The sequence below is a fragment of the Bidens hawaiensis genome, unplaced genomic scaffold, assembly GCF_021521415.1.
Source record: "Bidens hawaiensis isolate Kalapana, Puna unplaced genomic scaffold, B.hawaiensis_p1.1 tig00039350_1, whole genome shotgun sequence".
Lineage (NCBI taxonomy): Eukaryota > Viridiplantae > Streptophyta > Magnoliopsida > Asterales > Asteraceae > Bidens > Bidens hawaiensis.
This window is the reverse complement of record NW_027496922.1, coordinates 96,638-113,757: the sequence shown is the minus strand read 5'-3', so window position 1 is coordinate 113,757 and position 17,120 is coordinate 96,638. Positions and strand designations below refer to the sequence as shown.

General features: G+C 40.1%; 1 protein-coding gene and 1 pseudogene across 1 annotated transcript; both read left to right on the top strand.

Annotated features, from left to right (window-relative positions):
• Nucleotides 1-12,013: 12,013 nt before the first annotated feature.
• Nucleotides 12,014-13,938, top strand: LOC143591162 (F-box protein SKIP16-like). The gene is made up of 4 exons (XM_077071456.1): nt 12,014-12,760; nt 13,297-13,515; nt 13,601-13,707; nt 13,798-13,938. Exons 1-4 carry the CDS (start codon nt 12,452-12,454, stop codon nt 13,874-13,876), a joined length of 714 nt encoding a protein of 237 aa, XP_076927571.1. The 5' UTR covers nt 12,014-12,451; the 3' UTR covers nt 13,877-13,938.
• A 1,026-nt stretch (nt 13,939-14,964) lies between these two features.
• LOC143591161 (metalloendoproteinase 5-MMP-like) lies at nt 14,965-16,100 on the top strand (annotated as a pseudogene).
• The last annotated feature ends 1,020 nt before the right edge of the window (nt 16,101-17,120 follow it).

Sequence of the window (17,120 nt, the reverse complement as noted above, 5' to 3'; positions counted from 1 at the left end):
CTAGTTGTTAAAAAAGCTCGATCGTGCCTGTGCTTCACTTGTCGAGTTTAAGCCGGCTCGCGAGCCTAAACGAGCCTGTCTTTTATATAATATCTTAAAATATATATTTAATAATTATTAATTATTATATTTAATGCTATGAAAAAACAAATATAAATAACTAAATAATATATATTTTTATACAGAAAATTATAATAGAAAAAGATATATAAAAATAATTAAAATCATATAAAAATAATTGACAAATAGTAAATGAGTCGAGCTCGAGCTTGAGAATCTACTCACGAGAAGCTCGAAACGAGCCGAGCTCGTGCTCGAGCTATATATGTAAGTTAAACGAGCCGAGCTTGGGCTTGACTGGGCTCGTTTGCACCCGTAATGCCTAGAAAGGATTTTTATAACAGTGTGACTGAATGTTTAAGGTATGCATCGATCCTTTGATATTTTGAATTTTAAAAAGGTAATAATGGATTAATGGAGATTTGATATTACGTGATATTGGTCTACAGAGTAATTTACGTAATTTGAAGATAGGTCTGTTTTTAATTGGTTTATTTTTTGTGATCATGGTGATCGTTTTGATAACGATTTATCTATAATATATATAAACGAAACCTCTAAAATCTTATGTGTGCCGCTCTGGTGCTCCCAATCTCTTATGGAGTCACCGGATTGTTTTATTTGTAAATGGAAACACCCTATGCATTTGACCCGAATTTATGGGTATGGGTCTCACCAAACCCAGATATTTCTTAGACGGGTTATAACATCTCATTAAATTAAAAAATAAATAATCTCAACAAATATTTGATATGAAAATCCTATAAAATAGAGATATACTAAAAACTAATACATGATTTCTTTAAAAAAAATATATGTATTATTTATAATAAAATTAAAGTAAAAAATAAACGGGTCATGTGTCTCATCAAACTCAAATACGGAGTAGCTTTTAAACAGAAATACATATCTCATTTATTTGTGAAACCCTTTCATCATCAAATACTAAGTATGTATATAAATAAAATTAAAATAAAAATATATATAAATATTATAAACGTATAATGTAAAACTCCCGTAATACGGGAGATAAAAGCTAGTATAGCTATATAAATGGCTCTTTAATTTATTCAATATGAAAAAAAAAACTATTCCTAATCACATGCATACGGTTACACAACATTATCAATCTACCATAAGAACATAGGGATCCTTTCGGTTTTCTCTATTTTCTCGATTTCATCTCACATACCACATCAGTTTTTTTCCAATTTATGTAAGTCTTTTATTTTCCAAATAACGCGGTGTCATCTCATTTTGTCCTAGTGTTATCTGTATCGATTTATTTTTAAAATTCATTGAAAAAAATTACATAAACAATTAAACAACACTTATTCATTAATAAAAAAATACATGAAAATAATATTCCTAATTCCATCGGTTTTTAACTTTCGTTTTCACTTCCAACGCGTGCTTGTCACGAGCGTTAATTTGTACAAAATAGTTGAAAACTCGTTGTCAAAATGCCCACGAGATCCAAGTCTTCCGAAACATGGACTCAAGCCTTTGCCAACATCACGTCTTCTTCATAGCTCCACGTTAGTGGCGTTCTATTAATTATCGGTTAGGAAACTGGATTTTGTTGCGCAAGATGTTGAGTGAATTAAGTGATATATATAGGGTTAATTTTTTTAATGGTCTGGTTATCGTTACCAACGGCACATTCACACATTCCCTACCTTGAGGATCGGTGGTGATTTCACGAAATCCGTTGAAAGGTCGACCCTTGGATAGGTGGGTGCCTGGAGTTGCCGGGTTGGTATTTCACGGGTGTTCCCCAGGCCACTCCGTGCTCTCCAATGAATATTGGACTTCTTTTTTCTGCTTTAAATAAGCATACATTAGTTTTATACTTGCAATATATAAATATATATATATATATAGTTGCTTTAGTAATCTATTTTTTATTTTATATATTAGAGCGATAGTAAATTACCTTGCGAAAAAAAAGAAAGAAAGAAAAAGAATGAGAGTAAATTATGTGAATCGTCCCTATATAGATTGTCATTTTAGCTTTCGTTATTGCGTTTTAGAATTAAAGCTCTAGTCTCCATCGTTCATTTATCATTACAATTTCATCTCTGGTACAGATCTTCGCACTTTCACCTGAATTTTTTTAATTGTTTCTCACTGTTGCAAGCCCTTATGGTGATCGGACTATAGACGACAGCTCAACATCCTCGTATGACGTTCATAGGACATTGTGACGACAACATATGACAAGAGGGTTGGGTAAATGGATAGTGTTGGTCCACCTTAAATTGATCACTATTATTGAAAGTTTATAACTTCCATTAGTTATTGATGGATATCCTTAAGAACTTGTTGTCTTCATGAAACTTGTTCATCCATAGAGATGGCACCAACTTGGAATAATCTAAAAAGTTGTTAATTCATGTCACCTATCCACACAAAAATAATACATAGGAAGTTTAATTATATTATTCATTTGTAAAGTTGTTAGCTCAATCTTTTTAGATTTACATAATCATAGGGAAACGTTGATACAAGTTAAAAGGTGTAGAATACACGTTTTATGAAAACTATTATCATTTCACACACCAACGAACTTGGAGATTCAAGTAAGTAATGACCCCTTGGCGGAGGCCCGTTGTAAGTAGTAGGATGTGGTAATTGATCATCTAGAGTAACTATTGAGGGTTGTTCCACTTACGTAATCGGATGATTGCCAATACTTATATTTGGTGAGATCGAAATATGTATAAATTTGTAAGATGAAACAACATAATTAGGAATCCTAACATAATCTTGCATAAGTAAATAAGTTGTTGGTGTGAATGTGATTGAAGAGGTAGGTCTCAGCAGAGCCCAGTTGGACCCGCAAGACTCACCTTGAAAAGGGACGTCTGCGCAGAAACCAACTGGATCCGCAGGACCAACCATGCTCAGAGACGTGACGTCCTTACGCGCAGTACGCAAGCTGTTCCCGCAGGAAATGCCTCCCAATGGTGAAGGACTCTGCCTGTTCCCGCAGTTGCGGATACAAGCCATTAGGGAAGGCCACCCGCGCAGCAAGGCTACACGCACAAGGCACTTAGCTCTCAATCACTCAGTGTCACCTGAAGGAATGAGCAAAGCCGGGAACAATCCCGCACAAGGGCGGGAGGGGGAATACTCCCGCCCAAATAAGCCAGTCCGTACGATACGGGAAGATCTTCTGTACTGTACCTGACGAGGTATGGGCAAAAGATCTGACTAAAGATACGACAGCTTATTGACAATAGTATGGCGAGCAGCATGCTCCTGTACTGTATGTCACTATTAACCGCCGCCTACTCACCAACTCCTGTCATACCACGTGCATAGCCGGCAGTTGGTGGAAAAGGAATAGTACACAGTAGGCCTGGTCACTATCAGCCGCTGCCTACCCACCAACTACCAGCAGGGCACGTGCGTAGGCCACTGTTGGTGGAACAGGAACACTATTGCAGCCGGCCACACCTCCTTGGAAACCTACCTTCGGCTATAAATACCACAAATGGTATGATCATCTCATCAAAACATATCTCAACATATCTTATCATATTATACCTGATATCTGCTCTAGCAATCTCTTAATATACATTTATATTTAAAGAGCAATCTAGTATGATTCTCACGCCGGAGGGTGGTCACAAGGAGGAACCCCCCCCCCTTCTCAGTGACAAGCTCACGGTGTCTGTTTGGCAGGTTATCAGAAGAACCATCTTTACCGGGTCTAACCCCTCGTGGGAAACATCTATCTAACCCCCAGGTTACCCGTAATCTGCCCGGGGTCCGGTTAGTGTTTCTTCATTGGCGCCATCCGTGCATAAAGCTAGAACTTCATTGTTCTCCAGTTTTTTCAAACTTCTGGAAAGATGGTTAAAGAAACTCCGGTAACCACAACCCCAGCTACTGGGGGGAATACCGGCTACACAGTTTTTACAAACACTACCCCGGTTACCCAAGCCGGGGCAAGTGAAGTAAATTTTACGAACACTACCCCAGTTACCCAAGCTGGGGCAAGTGCAGTAAATAATCGCTCACTGGGATTCACCGATACCCAGTTAGAGAAACGAACAAGACTCCCCCGCCAAACACTCGATGAAGTTAAGGCATGGGCGGAGGCACGTCAGAGGGAATTCCGAGCTGAGTTGGACGAACGTTTGCGTTCCGTCCAACAGGCTGACGAATTCGAAGAATACTTGGACGATGACTCGGAGGAATCCGACTCCGACGCGAACCCTCGCCATAGGGCAAAAGGGAAGCGTAAGGAAACGGACTCCCAACCGAGAAGGCATTTTGGAGAAGCCTTCAAACCAAAAAACACAGGTGGAAGTCCACGTGACTTCTCCAAAACATTCAGACCAAACGTTGCAAATGCGGGAACGTCCAAATTTGCAAGGGACATTGCGGAAGCAATTGCCCCAAAAAGTGCTAAACAAATGTCCAGCATAGGCACATATGATGGTATATCTGACCCAGATGATCATTTGAACAGATTCATAGCGGGGGCAACCGTCAGTAGTTGGACGGAACCTACGTGGTGTTACATGTTCCAAATGACGCTTGTTGGGGCTGCTAGAGCGTGGTTCGATCGTCTACCGGTCAACCACATCTACGACTGGGCAGACTTCCAACAGAAGTTTAGCCAACACTTCAGCCAGCAAAGAAAGTATACCGAGGAGCAATGGACAATCCTCAAATGCATTCGAGAGGAAGATGAATCTTTGCTAGACTTCATCACCCGCTTCAACTCGAAGAAGCTAAGTCTGGGTAACATTAGCGAATATCTTGTTCGCGCTGCTTTTATTCAGGGCGCGAACGACCCAGAGCACATCCGAACCTTAACAGGTAAAGATGGCATGCCATCCACATGGGACGCCATCATGACAGCAGCTAAACGCTTTGCGGAAACGGAGAAGCAACTGGGTAGAGATCTCCCACAGAGCACAAACCTCTACACCCAGAAAACAAGATAAGACAACGTCCTTACCGCCCGATTAAACAAAAAGCGGAAGCTAGGCATTTTGCAGTCAAGGGTAAACTTTGACACCTCATCCGGCTTGCAACATCGGTTAGGCGGAAGGGATAATGTACAGTCAAACCAGAACTCCAGATGGACGCCGCTCACCAAAAGCGTCACCGAGATATTCGCCACTGAGGAGCTCCCATGGCCAAAGCCTCCAATAATCCGACATCGTCACAATGCCGATCGGAGCAAATACTGTGACTTTCACAGGACAAAAGGCCACAATACTGAAGAATGCATAGACGTAAAAGACATGATCGAAGCATTTGTCAGAGATGGGACGCTCGCGCACCTCATGGCGCAATGAACGCTGAGCAGGCTGATGCGTGTAGAACCCCAGCTGGGGAAAACACGAATAAAAATTCCAGCTTCAATGTGGAGACTACATGCTGCGTAAAGAACGAGATCCCGAACCAGGTGCGTATCGGCTCGATGGCACTCCCATCCCAACAACATGGAAGGGAGCTTAATTACACAGTTTGCATGTAGATCAATTCCAAATTTGTAAAGAAAAGGCCAAGAGCCACTTCTAATGGAAATGATTCTCCTTAGAACATCGACGCTGATGATTTTACATTTATAATTTATGAACTATCAACACTGATGCCGGTTTTCACCGCATACATAAGTGTGAGTCGTTGTATGAGGAAGGCGGCAAAACCCGCATATACCCAAAAAACGGCAAACCTTCACGCAGGTCAGTTGAAGGGGAAAAGTTCAGTCATCCCATTAAATGAAAGTGCCGGTCTATCCGCATGAATCATGATAGAGGAAACTGAACACTAACCTATTAACAACCGCGCGTCGAACGGTTAATTTATTCAACAAATATGCCGGTTTTCACCGCATAATTACGTGGAAAGTCGTTGGTTGGGGAAGGCGGCAAAACCCGCATAAACCCAAAAAACGGCAAACCTTCACGCAGGTCAGTTGAAGAGGAAAAGTTCAGTCATTCCACTAAATGAAAGTGCCGGTCTATCCGCATGAATCATGATAGAGGAAACTGAACACTAACCTATTGACAACCGCGCGTCGAACGGTTAACTTATTCAAGAGAATTTCTAACAAAAGGATGAGGAAAACCTACACGCAGGTCAGATATAGGTAAAGTTTAGCCATCCTACTAAGTGCAAGTGACGGTCCTACCCGCACAATCACGAAAGAGGAAGCAAAACTTCAACCTATTATCTACCACGTTCAAAGGTTAACTTATCCTAAATACTTAGAAATTTCAAAAAGATGAGGAAAACCTACACGCAGGTCAGATATAGGTAAAGTTTAGCCATCCTACTAAGTGCAAGTGACGGTCCTACCCGCACAATCACGAAAGAGGAAGCAAAACTTCAACCTATTATCTACCACGTTCAAAGGTTAACTTATCCTAAATACTTAGAAATTTCAAAAAGATGAGGAAAACCTCCACGCAGGTCAGATGTAGGTAAAGTTTAGCCATCCTACTAAGTGCAAGTGACGGTCCTACCCGCACAATCACGAAAGAGGAAGCAAAACTTCAACCTATTATCTACCACGTTCAAAGGTTAACTTATTCTACACTTGGAAAATTGCTAATTTAAACTAAAGTATGCAAGTCATATAACGTTTATAAAGCAAGGAATCCAGAGAAAGTAGCGGTCTTACCCGCACAAAGATTTATATTTCACAATGATTCATTACAAGAATGGCCGGGTAACTACCCGCCTACAAGAAAATAAATCTATACAAGATAAATCTATCATAGCAGTGGGAAGGGATCTTCAGGATCAAGCTTCAGGGCCACTTCCACTTGGACCAGCACCATCAGTAGATCGTGGCAGTTCAAGGAAAGCTTTAAGGATAGCTAACCCATCATCCGCAGCAGCAACTTGATTCACCTTCTCCACCACCGGATGCGGGAAGGCGGCGTACTGATTCACTGCTTGGTCGTATACAGCTTCATTATCTACATTATACAAAGGGAAGTTGGAAGGCGGGATGCCTTTCTCAACGAACCCTAGACCAAGCAGGAAGCCGGCCTTTTCCCCATCCTCGTGAGAAGCGTTGAGGGCTGCGCTCATAGCATCGTCATAAGACGTATCAGCAAAGACTCGATGCACAACCTACAAGAAAATATACAAGTATCAGAACCTTTTCTATTTACAAAGAAAAGCGTAAAGAAATAAAAAGCATACCTGAGACAACGCTTCTCGAAGAAGCCATTCCTTGGCAACCAGAGCTTCTTGGAGGGCAGCTTGAGCTTCGTTACGGGCGCGTTCGGCTTCACTCTTGTTAAGGTTGGCAAGCAACACTTCTTTAGCCGCAGCCTCTTCGACGCCCTTTAGCTTCCGCTCAGTATGGTCAAGCACCCCCCTCTGGTCCAAGATATCCTGGAGCTTTTTGGCGTCTTCCATCGCCAAGGCATCATGAGCCTGCTGGAGAGCCTCTAATTTGGCTTTAAGCTCTTCATTCTCCACGCGTAGAGGCTCAGCAACAACTTCAGCCTTGGTGGCCCTCTCGGTTGCGTTCCTTGCAGTTTCCTTAGCCAGCCGAAGCTGTTCATTAACAGCTTGGGCAGCCTTGGAACGGGCCTCGCCGGGCCTGAACTTCAACCTTGGAACGGGCCTGGAGCCGGGCCTTGAAGGCCTTCTCCTTTTCCGCAGCCACTGCGGTAAGCCTTTGGTTCTCCTCCCGGACAGCCCGCGCCTGAGCTACTTCTTTAATGCGAGCTGCTTTTAACTTGTCGTTTTCACGACAAAGCAGCTCGACGCGCGGCTGCATCCGGGCCAGGAGAACCCGAAGCTCATTGGTTAGCCTACCCTCCTGGTAGCTAGCCATGGCTTCCCCCAACGCACCACTGGGAGCAGCGTGACGAGCCCACTCCACGCACTCCACAGGGGTGCGAAGGGTTGTTCCTCGGCGAATGTTCCATCGTGGAACATACACTTCATTGGAATCCGACACTGCAAAAAACATAAAGCAGTTAGGAAAAGATGATAAAAATATATATAAAATGGGCCAAAACAACCCTACGCACCTGTAGGGTCAATAACAGGCCGATAGCCGCCAAACCCATCACCTGAACCCAAGGGAAATCCATCCAAAAGGTCAGGCAGATGGGAAGGAGGCAGAGGTTGGCGATAAACCCCATGCATACCTGAAGGTTCGGCCGTCGTTGCCGATGACGGAGGCATGGTAGAAGCCGCCGCGGTCGCCGCCGCGGAATCCGCAGCAAAAGTAACCGCCGGCTCGGTGAAAGATGCGGTAAAAACAGCACTCACAGCCGGCGGTGACGTCATCACAGCTGGAACAGTCGGCTCAAAGGAGTGAGCAACTGAACCAGCGGAAGCAGGCGCAGGCTCCACACAAAAATAATACATAGGAAGTTCTAATTATATTACTCATTTGTAAAGTTGTTAGCTCAATCTTTTTAGATTTACATAATCATAGGGAAACGTTGATACAAGTTAAAAGGTGTAGAATACACGTTTTATGAAAACTATTATCATTTCACACACCAACGAACTTGGAGATTCAAGTAAGTAATGACCCCTTGGCGGAGGCCCGTTGTAAGTAGTAGGATGTGGTAATTGATCATCTAGAGTAACTATTGAGGGTTGTTCCACTTACGTAATCGGATGATTGCCAATACTTATATTTGGTGAGATCGAAATATGTATAAATTTGTAAGATGAAACAACATAATTAGGAATCCTAACATAATCTTGCATAAGTAAATAAGTTGTTGGTGTGAATGTGATGCAATTATGACAAGAAATAGAAGAAAAAGACACTGCTTGCTAAAACATTTGGTTGCCACTTAGGTCAGGAGGTCATAAAATGTGCATTTGAGAGAGTCCTAGAAACACAATGGATATAAAGAAAATCAGATTTGAGTCGGTGCTGAGCTAACACCGATAAAAACCTGAAACTTTGTTTTTTGGTTTATGAAAACCATTCAGTTTTACTTTTATGGGGTTTCTCAATAAATAATCAACGATTATACATTTGAGCTAAAATACATGAGTTCGATATGTGTGTGTGTGCGTGTGCATATATATTGAACGACTAATGAATCATCCAAAAGAGATACTAGCTAAATTCACTGCATCGGAATACACCCGCATTTCGGTCCAAGGAAAACTGAAACGGTTTATTCGAGACAACCGTCAATCTCCCTATAACACAAGAGAATAAGAGAAAATAACCCAAAATAATAATAATTATTTCTTTTATTTTTCTTAAACGAGAATACCATATATAGAAAAAAAACATAAATATAAAAAAAGATAAAACAATAATAAAACATTATTTGATTATAATAAAAAACTAAATAAAAGTTAATAATAAGACAAAATGGCAAAACAGGTCCTTTATGTTTGCACGGTTTTTAATAGACGTCATTTAGCAAACTTAATGGCAGAAAACATCCTTTATATTTGAAAACTCTATCACGTTTTGTCCTTTAACTCTAACTCAATTAAATAATCTCGTTAAATTTGGTCATGTGCACATGAGAGTATATTTGTAAATTTATAAATAGATTTAATAACTAAAAATAAAACATAATATATATATATAAAAGACTCTCTCTCTCTCTTTCTCTCTCTCCCTCCATTCTTTTTTTCTCTCTCTCTCTCTGTGTTTAAACCACCACCACTATCCTCCACCGGAGACCCAGTTAATCGCCACCACCATCACACCAATCAACCACCACCAGACCCAGTTGATCCCCTCCACCCGACCGTTCATCACCGGCACACCGTCGTCCACCGTTCATCACCAGCAGGCGGAGAACACCCTTCTACGGTGATCATGATCGAACCGGCGATTGCAGTTCCGGCAATGCCGTATATGTTATCCGGCGGGAAGGAGGATCTGGGTGCTTTAGCTATGTTTGAAGATAGTGTTAAAAAGCTTAAAAGCCCTAAATTGTTATCTTATCAAACCCTAACAAAACGCCAAATTGATTCATCACTGGAGTTATTATCCGATTGAGTGTACGGACACGGTGGGTCGGTTCCCTTTTCGAGCCTCAAGCACCCAGAATTCACCAATTTCTTGAATTTAATCGGGTTACCGCCGGTGACTCGCCAAGACTTCGCAGGAGAACGGTTGGATTCAAAATACCAAGAGGCGAAATTGGAGTCGGAAGCTCGATTCGCGACGCGATGTTCTTTCAAATCGCATCGGACGGGTGGAAATCGGGTGGTGGTGGTGGTAATTATTATGATCAAGGTGAATTTGTATGTGAATTTTCCTGATGGGACTAGGGTTTATAGAAGAGGGGTTTTTACCCGTGGGTATGTGCTTGTGGGAGGTTAGATGGGATGGTGGCTGGTTGTGATATTAATGGTAATGGTGGGTTATAAACATAAAGGACATGTTTTGCCATTTTGTCTAATAATAATAATAAGAAGAATAAGAATAAAAACAATAGGATCCTATTAAAATCTCTCACCTAATGTCAATGCCGATGAACATTCGCCCGAAGACCTCACCTAATGTCAACGCCGATAAACACTCGTCCGAAGACACGACAATGTAACAATAAAGTCCCGGTCCACAACTCCACCGAACATAACAACAATAATAAGTTAATAACAAATCATTTTCATGATCAATAATAACGATACCAATGGCGACAACAGCATCAATGGAGTTAGAAGCCATAGGCGGATTGGCTTTACACACAATAATATCAAAGCTCTCACCATCGGAAGTAGCTGCAGTCGCATGCGAGGGTTACAAAAAAATATGAATGGTTCGGTTTGGTTAATTTCGGTTAACCGAGGGTTATAAAAAATAACCGGTGAATTTGGGGATTTGCGGTATACGTAATACATATCTCATGGCTCAAGTAAAACTAGCTAAAGAAAACTTGATTTGAAACGACCTGAGCTGAGTTGGCTCATTTTTGTAACCGAGCGAAGCTCGACTCTCGACTCGGCTCATGGCTCGGCTTGTTGGCCAGATCTTAGGCTTATTTAACTTCGAGATCAAGTACGAGCCTAGCCGAGCTGCCTTGTTTAGTTTCGAGCTCAAGCTCGACTCGGGCTCGACTTGTGAACAACCCTAACTGATTTTGAATTGGTAATGAATTTAGACATCAATTTGAGATTCAAAGGGGGGAAACCGAAGAATTGTAGTGTGCACCGTTTGGTTAATCGGTTTACTTGGCTAAATTTTCGGTTTTCGTTTGGTTTAGTTAATAACCAAATTCAAATTTACATGAAATTGATGCATATATACATGAAATGTTGGTGTAAATACATGAAATGGAGGTATAAAAGCTAGAATATATATATATGAACGGTTCGGTTTGGTTAATTTTGGTTAACTGAGGGTACAAAAAATAACCATTACCAATTTTTGGTTAATTATGGTTCGGTAACTTTGGTTATTGGTCACCACTAAATTAGATCTTTAGAGCTGGCATACCTGGTCAAACAACACGATAACATGACACGATTGCCTGTGGTGCTAAACACGTACATTAACCTGTTTAGAAACAGGTCACATGACACGACCTGTTTAGAGTCAGTGTATTTAGAAGTAGGGCTGGCATAATAAGACATACACAACACGACAAGACACGATTGTTTGTGGTGCGAGACATGAACATGACACGATAACTAATCGTGTCATTTTTTCCAAGCACGAACACGAACACGAACCTGTTAGGAACAGGGTACACGACACAACATATTAAGCTAAAACCCAAACTTGTTTAACTCCATATAGTTTCGTGTCATGTTATCTGGTTCGTTTTAGAAATTTACAGCCCTATTTAGAAGTGATTGTTAGGATAATTAATCAATTGAACTTGTGAATGCTTAGGTAATTTGTAGTTTATCTGAATGTTCAGATAATTAGTCAATTGAAGCTTTGAATCTATAACTTGTGTGTATGTTTTCTTCTTCTAAATATTATCTGGTTACATAATTTCGTGCAAAAAATCACAAATTGATGCGTATTTTAACATTCCAGGCAGCTTATGGAGCATGGAGGGAAGCTTATGGTATGTATCCATGGCCGTAAGTTAAACGAGTGAAACACGTTTGGGACCGAATTAAAACATGGTTAACCGCTAATTTCCCAGAGGTTTTGCCCACCCTTCGTAAAGGTGCATCAGAGGCCGAACTAAACGAGCTAGAGAAGTCTTTGAAAGTCAAACTACCTCTTCCGACTCGAGTCCTCTATCGGTTCTGTGACGGTCAAAACCCATGCTGTGATATAGATGAATCAAGTGAAACAATAGCACGAAATCTATGCGGGTTGATTGGTGGTTACTCTTACTACAACTTTCTTGTAAACGTTTACTTGTTACCATTAAACGTTATAATTAACGAGACGAGAGATATCACACGCCGAGTTAAGTTTACCAGACCGAAGTATATTGTAATGGCGGCTTCTTATTACACCGAGAAGATGTTTTTTCTTGACTGTGAGGTTGGTCAACTCTATGTCGGGACTAAGAACCTGTTACTTAATCGTGAAATGATGCCGTGTGTACCGAATGAATTAATAACCTCGGTGCATGATTCAAGAAACGCCCCCCAGCAAGATGCGATGTTGTTATGGCTAGAAGAACATGTTCGCCGCCTTGAAAATGGGATTATTAAATTATGCGAAGAAGAAAATATACGAAGCATCAGTTTGTTTCACGAACAACCACCAGTGTGTTCAGAGGCTACAACATGTGGTGTTCAGGTGTTGTTAAATTATAAAAACAATACAATTTCTAGTTCTAATAATTTAACTTTAACGTTAGAGTGAACTGTGGTTTTCGGTTTTCGTCCCTGTGGTTTGTCCAAATCTGCGGTTTTAGTCAAATAGTTTTAAATTTGTGATTTTCGTCCCTGTGGTTTCATTTCACTTGCAATTAAACCTTACCCAACTAACCCCGTCAAGTCTGGTCGTTAAACCCATCAACGTGCTCTTCACGTGAGGGGTAGTTTTGTCCTTTTTCCGCCAAATACACCCAGCCCCTCACGTGAGGGTGCTTGCGAATTAGGGCGTGGTTTTATGTGGGTAGAAAAAGGACAAAACTGCCCGCTGACGGGTTTTTCAACGACTAGACTTAACAGGGTTAGTAAGTTCGGGGTTAATTGCAAGTGAAATGAAACCACATGGACGAAAATCGCAAATTTGAAACTATTGGACTAAAACTGCGTATGTGAAAAACCATAAGGACGAAAACCGCAGTTTACTCTTAACGTTATAATAATTCGCTTATATTGTCGCAGGTTCGTGCTTCGGCTGTGTTTATACCCGAGTTTAGTGACCTTATGGATGAAGCTAGGAAATATATGTTTGCTTACTCGATCCGTATGTCGCTTAAACCCGAGGGGTGTTTTGTCCACGGTATGAAGTTTGATTCGTGCCAGCTCTACTGGAGACATTGGATTATTAAATCCGGTGATAATGTTGTGGCAGATCCTAATGGTGAAGTTGTGATAGGCCAGGTAACATTATTTTATCTCAGTTCAATCTATCTTGATGATACTATGTAATTTTCAAGAAAATAAAGTTTAGTTTTTTTTTTTACAGTATCCATTGTTACGACCGGGGCAGAAGGAGTTTGTGTATGAAAGTTGCACACCGTCACCTGCTTCACCAGGATCAATTGAGGGTTATTTCACGTTTATACCGGGCAGGTATGTTGCGTTATCTTTTTTTTTTCAACGTTTGTTTTGGTTAAGATTCGTTACGGTAGAAAGTAATATGTTTGCATAACATGTTTGTAGTTTGACTGAATCAAAAGGAGCCCCCTTTGAGGTTGAAGTTCCTAGGTTTCCTCTGGTGTTACCAGATTACATCTTCTGATGAAACTGTTTTGTTCTTCATGGTCAACTATCTTTAGCTTAAAACCATTTGTTTGTTTGCTTGCTGTTTTTCTGTCTAGTTTATAATAAGGATGTTGATAAATATGGTGTGATGAGTCTGATGACAGATATCACTTGGTGCTTGTGTGCTAAGTAACATCCAAGACTTTTGAAATATATATATATAGAAGGGTTGTTTGGTTTTAATTTTACATGGGTTGATTTATAGAGTTGGTTAAAAATAGGGCTGTAAACGAACCAGGCGTCTGTTTGACGAGAAGTTCGTTAATGTTCGTCCGTTTAATAAATGAACCGAACTTGAACAATAAAAGTTCGTTCGGTAAGTGGACAAAAACCGTGTTTGTTCAATGGTGTTTGTGAGAGTCCGGTAACATCCGTCCAATAATGATTATATTTTTGAAATTAATATGTAATCGTTTATGTTCTTTTGTTCATTAGAGTTGTTTTTGTATGTTTGTCCATTAATGTTCATTAGTGTCTGTTAGGGTCTGTTAGTGCTTGTTTGTCTTTTAACATTAGTTTACAATAGGAATGAGATCGGTACAGTACCGGAACCGACCGATCTTGGTCCCGAAAATCGCAAATTTTCGGTACCGGTATTGAAGGTAAAAAAAATGGGAAATACCGGTAGCTAGGGGTACGGATACCGAAACTCAAAACTTTGGTACCAATTCGATACCGACGGTACCAAATTGGTATCGATTTCGGTACCGGCACCTGTACCGAATTTGCTCATCCCTAGTTTACAATATTAACTAAAGGACACAAATGGACACTGACAAACTCAATTCCTTAATGGGCGGACATATACATGAATATATGTTCGGTAGCGTTTGTGAACCGTCCGTTTGTCTGACAAAAGTATAACGAACGACCACAAACAAGGTTTCGTCCGGTTCATTTACAACCCTAGTTAAAATGTAAAAGAGAACTGTGGATTCAGGAAAAGTGGAAACGTGAAAAAGCCAAAACCGAACGAAGACAAACTGAAAAACCGAAACTGAACGGTATTCACAAATTCAAAAACTGAATATAGAAAAGATTTACACGTTTTCACTAGCAAGATTTTAGATGGACATAAGGAACTCAATACCTTTGGTGTTAATGCTATAAATAAACCTCAGAAAGCTTTACAACTTGTTCCAACATTTGAAGATTAGTCTTTGAAATGGTATCAAAACACTCTTCATTTTCATGCATTTTCTTTCTTTTCTTCTGTTTTCTTCTACCTGCAATATCATGTTTCCAATACTCTCATGTTCAACAAAACAAGTTATCGGATAACATCACATATACATCGCCTTTCGGGTTTCTTAAAACCTTGAAAGGGTGTCGAAAAGGTAAGAACACTAAAGGCTTAAGCGGTCTCAAACTCTATCTTAGTCGTTTTGGATACCTAAACTATCAAACCAATGTCACAAACCCTAAAGAAGATTATTTTGACGACGTTCTTGAGGCCGCCATCAAATCGTACCAAGTCTATTACCATCTCAACGTCACCGGAAGACTTGACACACCAACAATGTCCATGATGGTCAAGCCTCGTTGTGGCTTTCCCGACAAAGATGATAAATCTTTACGTATTGTCTCCCATTATCGATTATCTACAAGTTGAACAAAATGGCCTAAAGGAAAACGTCATCTAACTTACGATTTTGGTTCACGTTTCCCTACCCGATTCATGCCTCTGGTCGCACGAGCTTTTACCCGATGGGCTACTACTTTTCAATATTTCACATTTTCAAGAGCCAGGAATCGTCAAAGTGCTGACTTAAAGTTTAGTTTTGCACGTCGAGCCCATGGAGATGTGACCTCATTTGACGGGTTTGGTGGAGTTATGGCCCATGCGTTTGCCCCCACGGATGGAAGGCTCCACTTTGACGTGGACGAACGTTGGTCGATTGGAACAGTTTCTAACGCTTATGATATTGAGACTGTGGCATTGCACGAAATAGGGCATCTACTTGGCCTTGGTCATAGCCAATATCCAAATGCGATAATGTGGGCTACTATTAGCACGGGAGTATCGAAAGAGTTGACGTTAGACGACATCCGAGGGCTTCGAGCTCTTTATGGTAGTTACTAGTTAAATTGTTCTAAGAGTGGAATAATAAAAAGGTGATTTCTTGCTATTAGTTTGCTTATAACTAAAAGTGGAACTATGTAATAATGTTTGTTTTCTATCATTGTACCTTCATAAAATAAAACAAAATGACATGTTTGATGTTTGTGATTTGTTGTGTAGTGCTCTTAATATACATTTGTTTGTGTTAAAACACATGAACCATATATATTATTACGTTATTATCATGGTCTATGTTTCCTGTTTTATCACATGAACAATCGTCTAGTATATCATATAATACGGTGGTTTATATGTAGCAATGTGTATAACATATATTTGTTGGAATTTCATATGCCCGAGACACATATTTATATTAATGTGGCTAACTGTGTTTGATCCAAGTCGGGTCATACCCAATAACAAGCTAGACAACACCAAATGTATTCTTTTAATGATTTGATCATTTAAACGAATACCGAACACTAAGTATTTAGAAAATTGGTTTTCTAAACAAACACACTTGAGGATTTAAATAAATTATCTAGATAATTTGTTTATATAAATTAATTATTTAATTGGTTAAATAATTATATAAATGTATGTACATTTTATAAAAATGAGTTTTATAAAATGAATGGAGATGTTTTAATGGTTAAAACAAAACAAAAAAAAAAAATAATAATAATAATAATAATAACCGTCCACCCCATGTGGGTGGAGGTTTTTGGTCCAATCAAAAGCCTTGTCTTCTTAAGTTGACCACTTGATAAACCTCCATTCACAACACATGCATTTGTGTTTTGTTTTGAATCCTTTCAAGTGTATTCAAGCTTCAATATCTCTCTCTTCCTCTCTAATAAACTCACGGCAGCAGCAGCAGCAGGAAAAAAGAGAGCTTGGTGAGCTTGTTTTGTGTTCATAAATCCTAGCAAAACAACTTGGTGTTGTCACAAATAGCTTGGGGTATCATACTCTTGAGGTCTTCTTCTTTGGAGGCTTGTCATTCATCCACCATCCCCTTCAACAACCCACTTGTTCTTCTAAAGGTAGAAGAAGGTACAATTTACATTTTGTGAGCATCTTGTTCTTGTAATTTTGATCCTTGGCTTTGGGTTTTAGTTTTAACATAATGGTATGTTCATTAACAAGTTTTAAAATC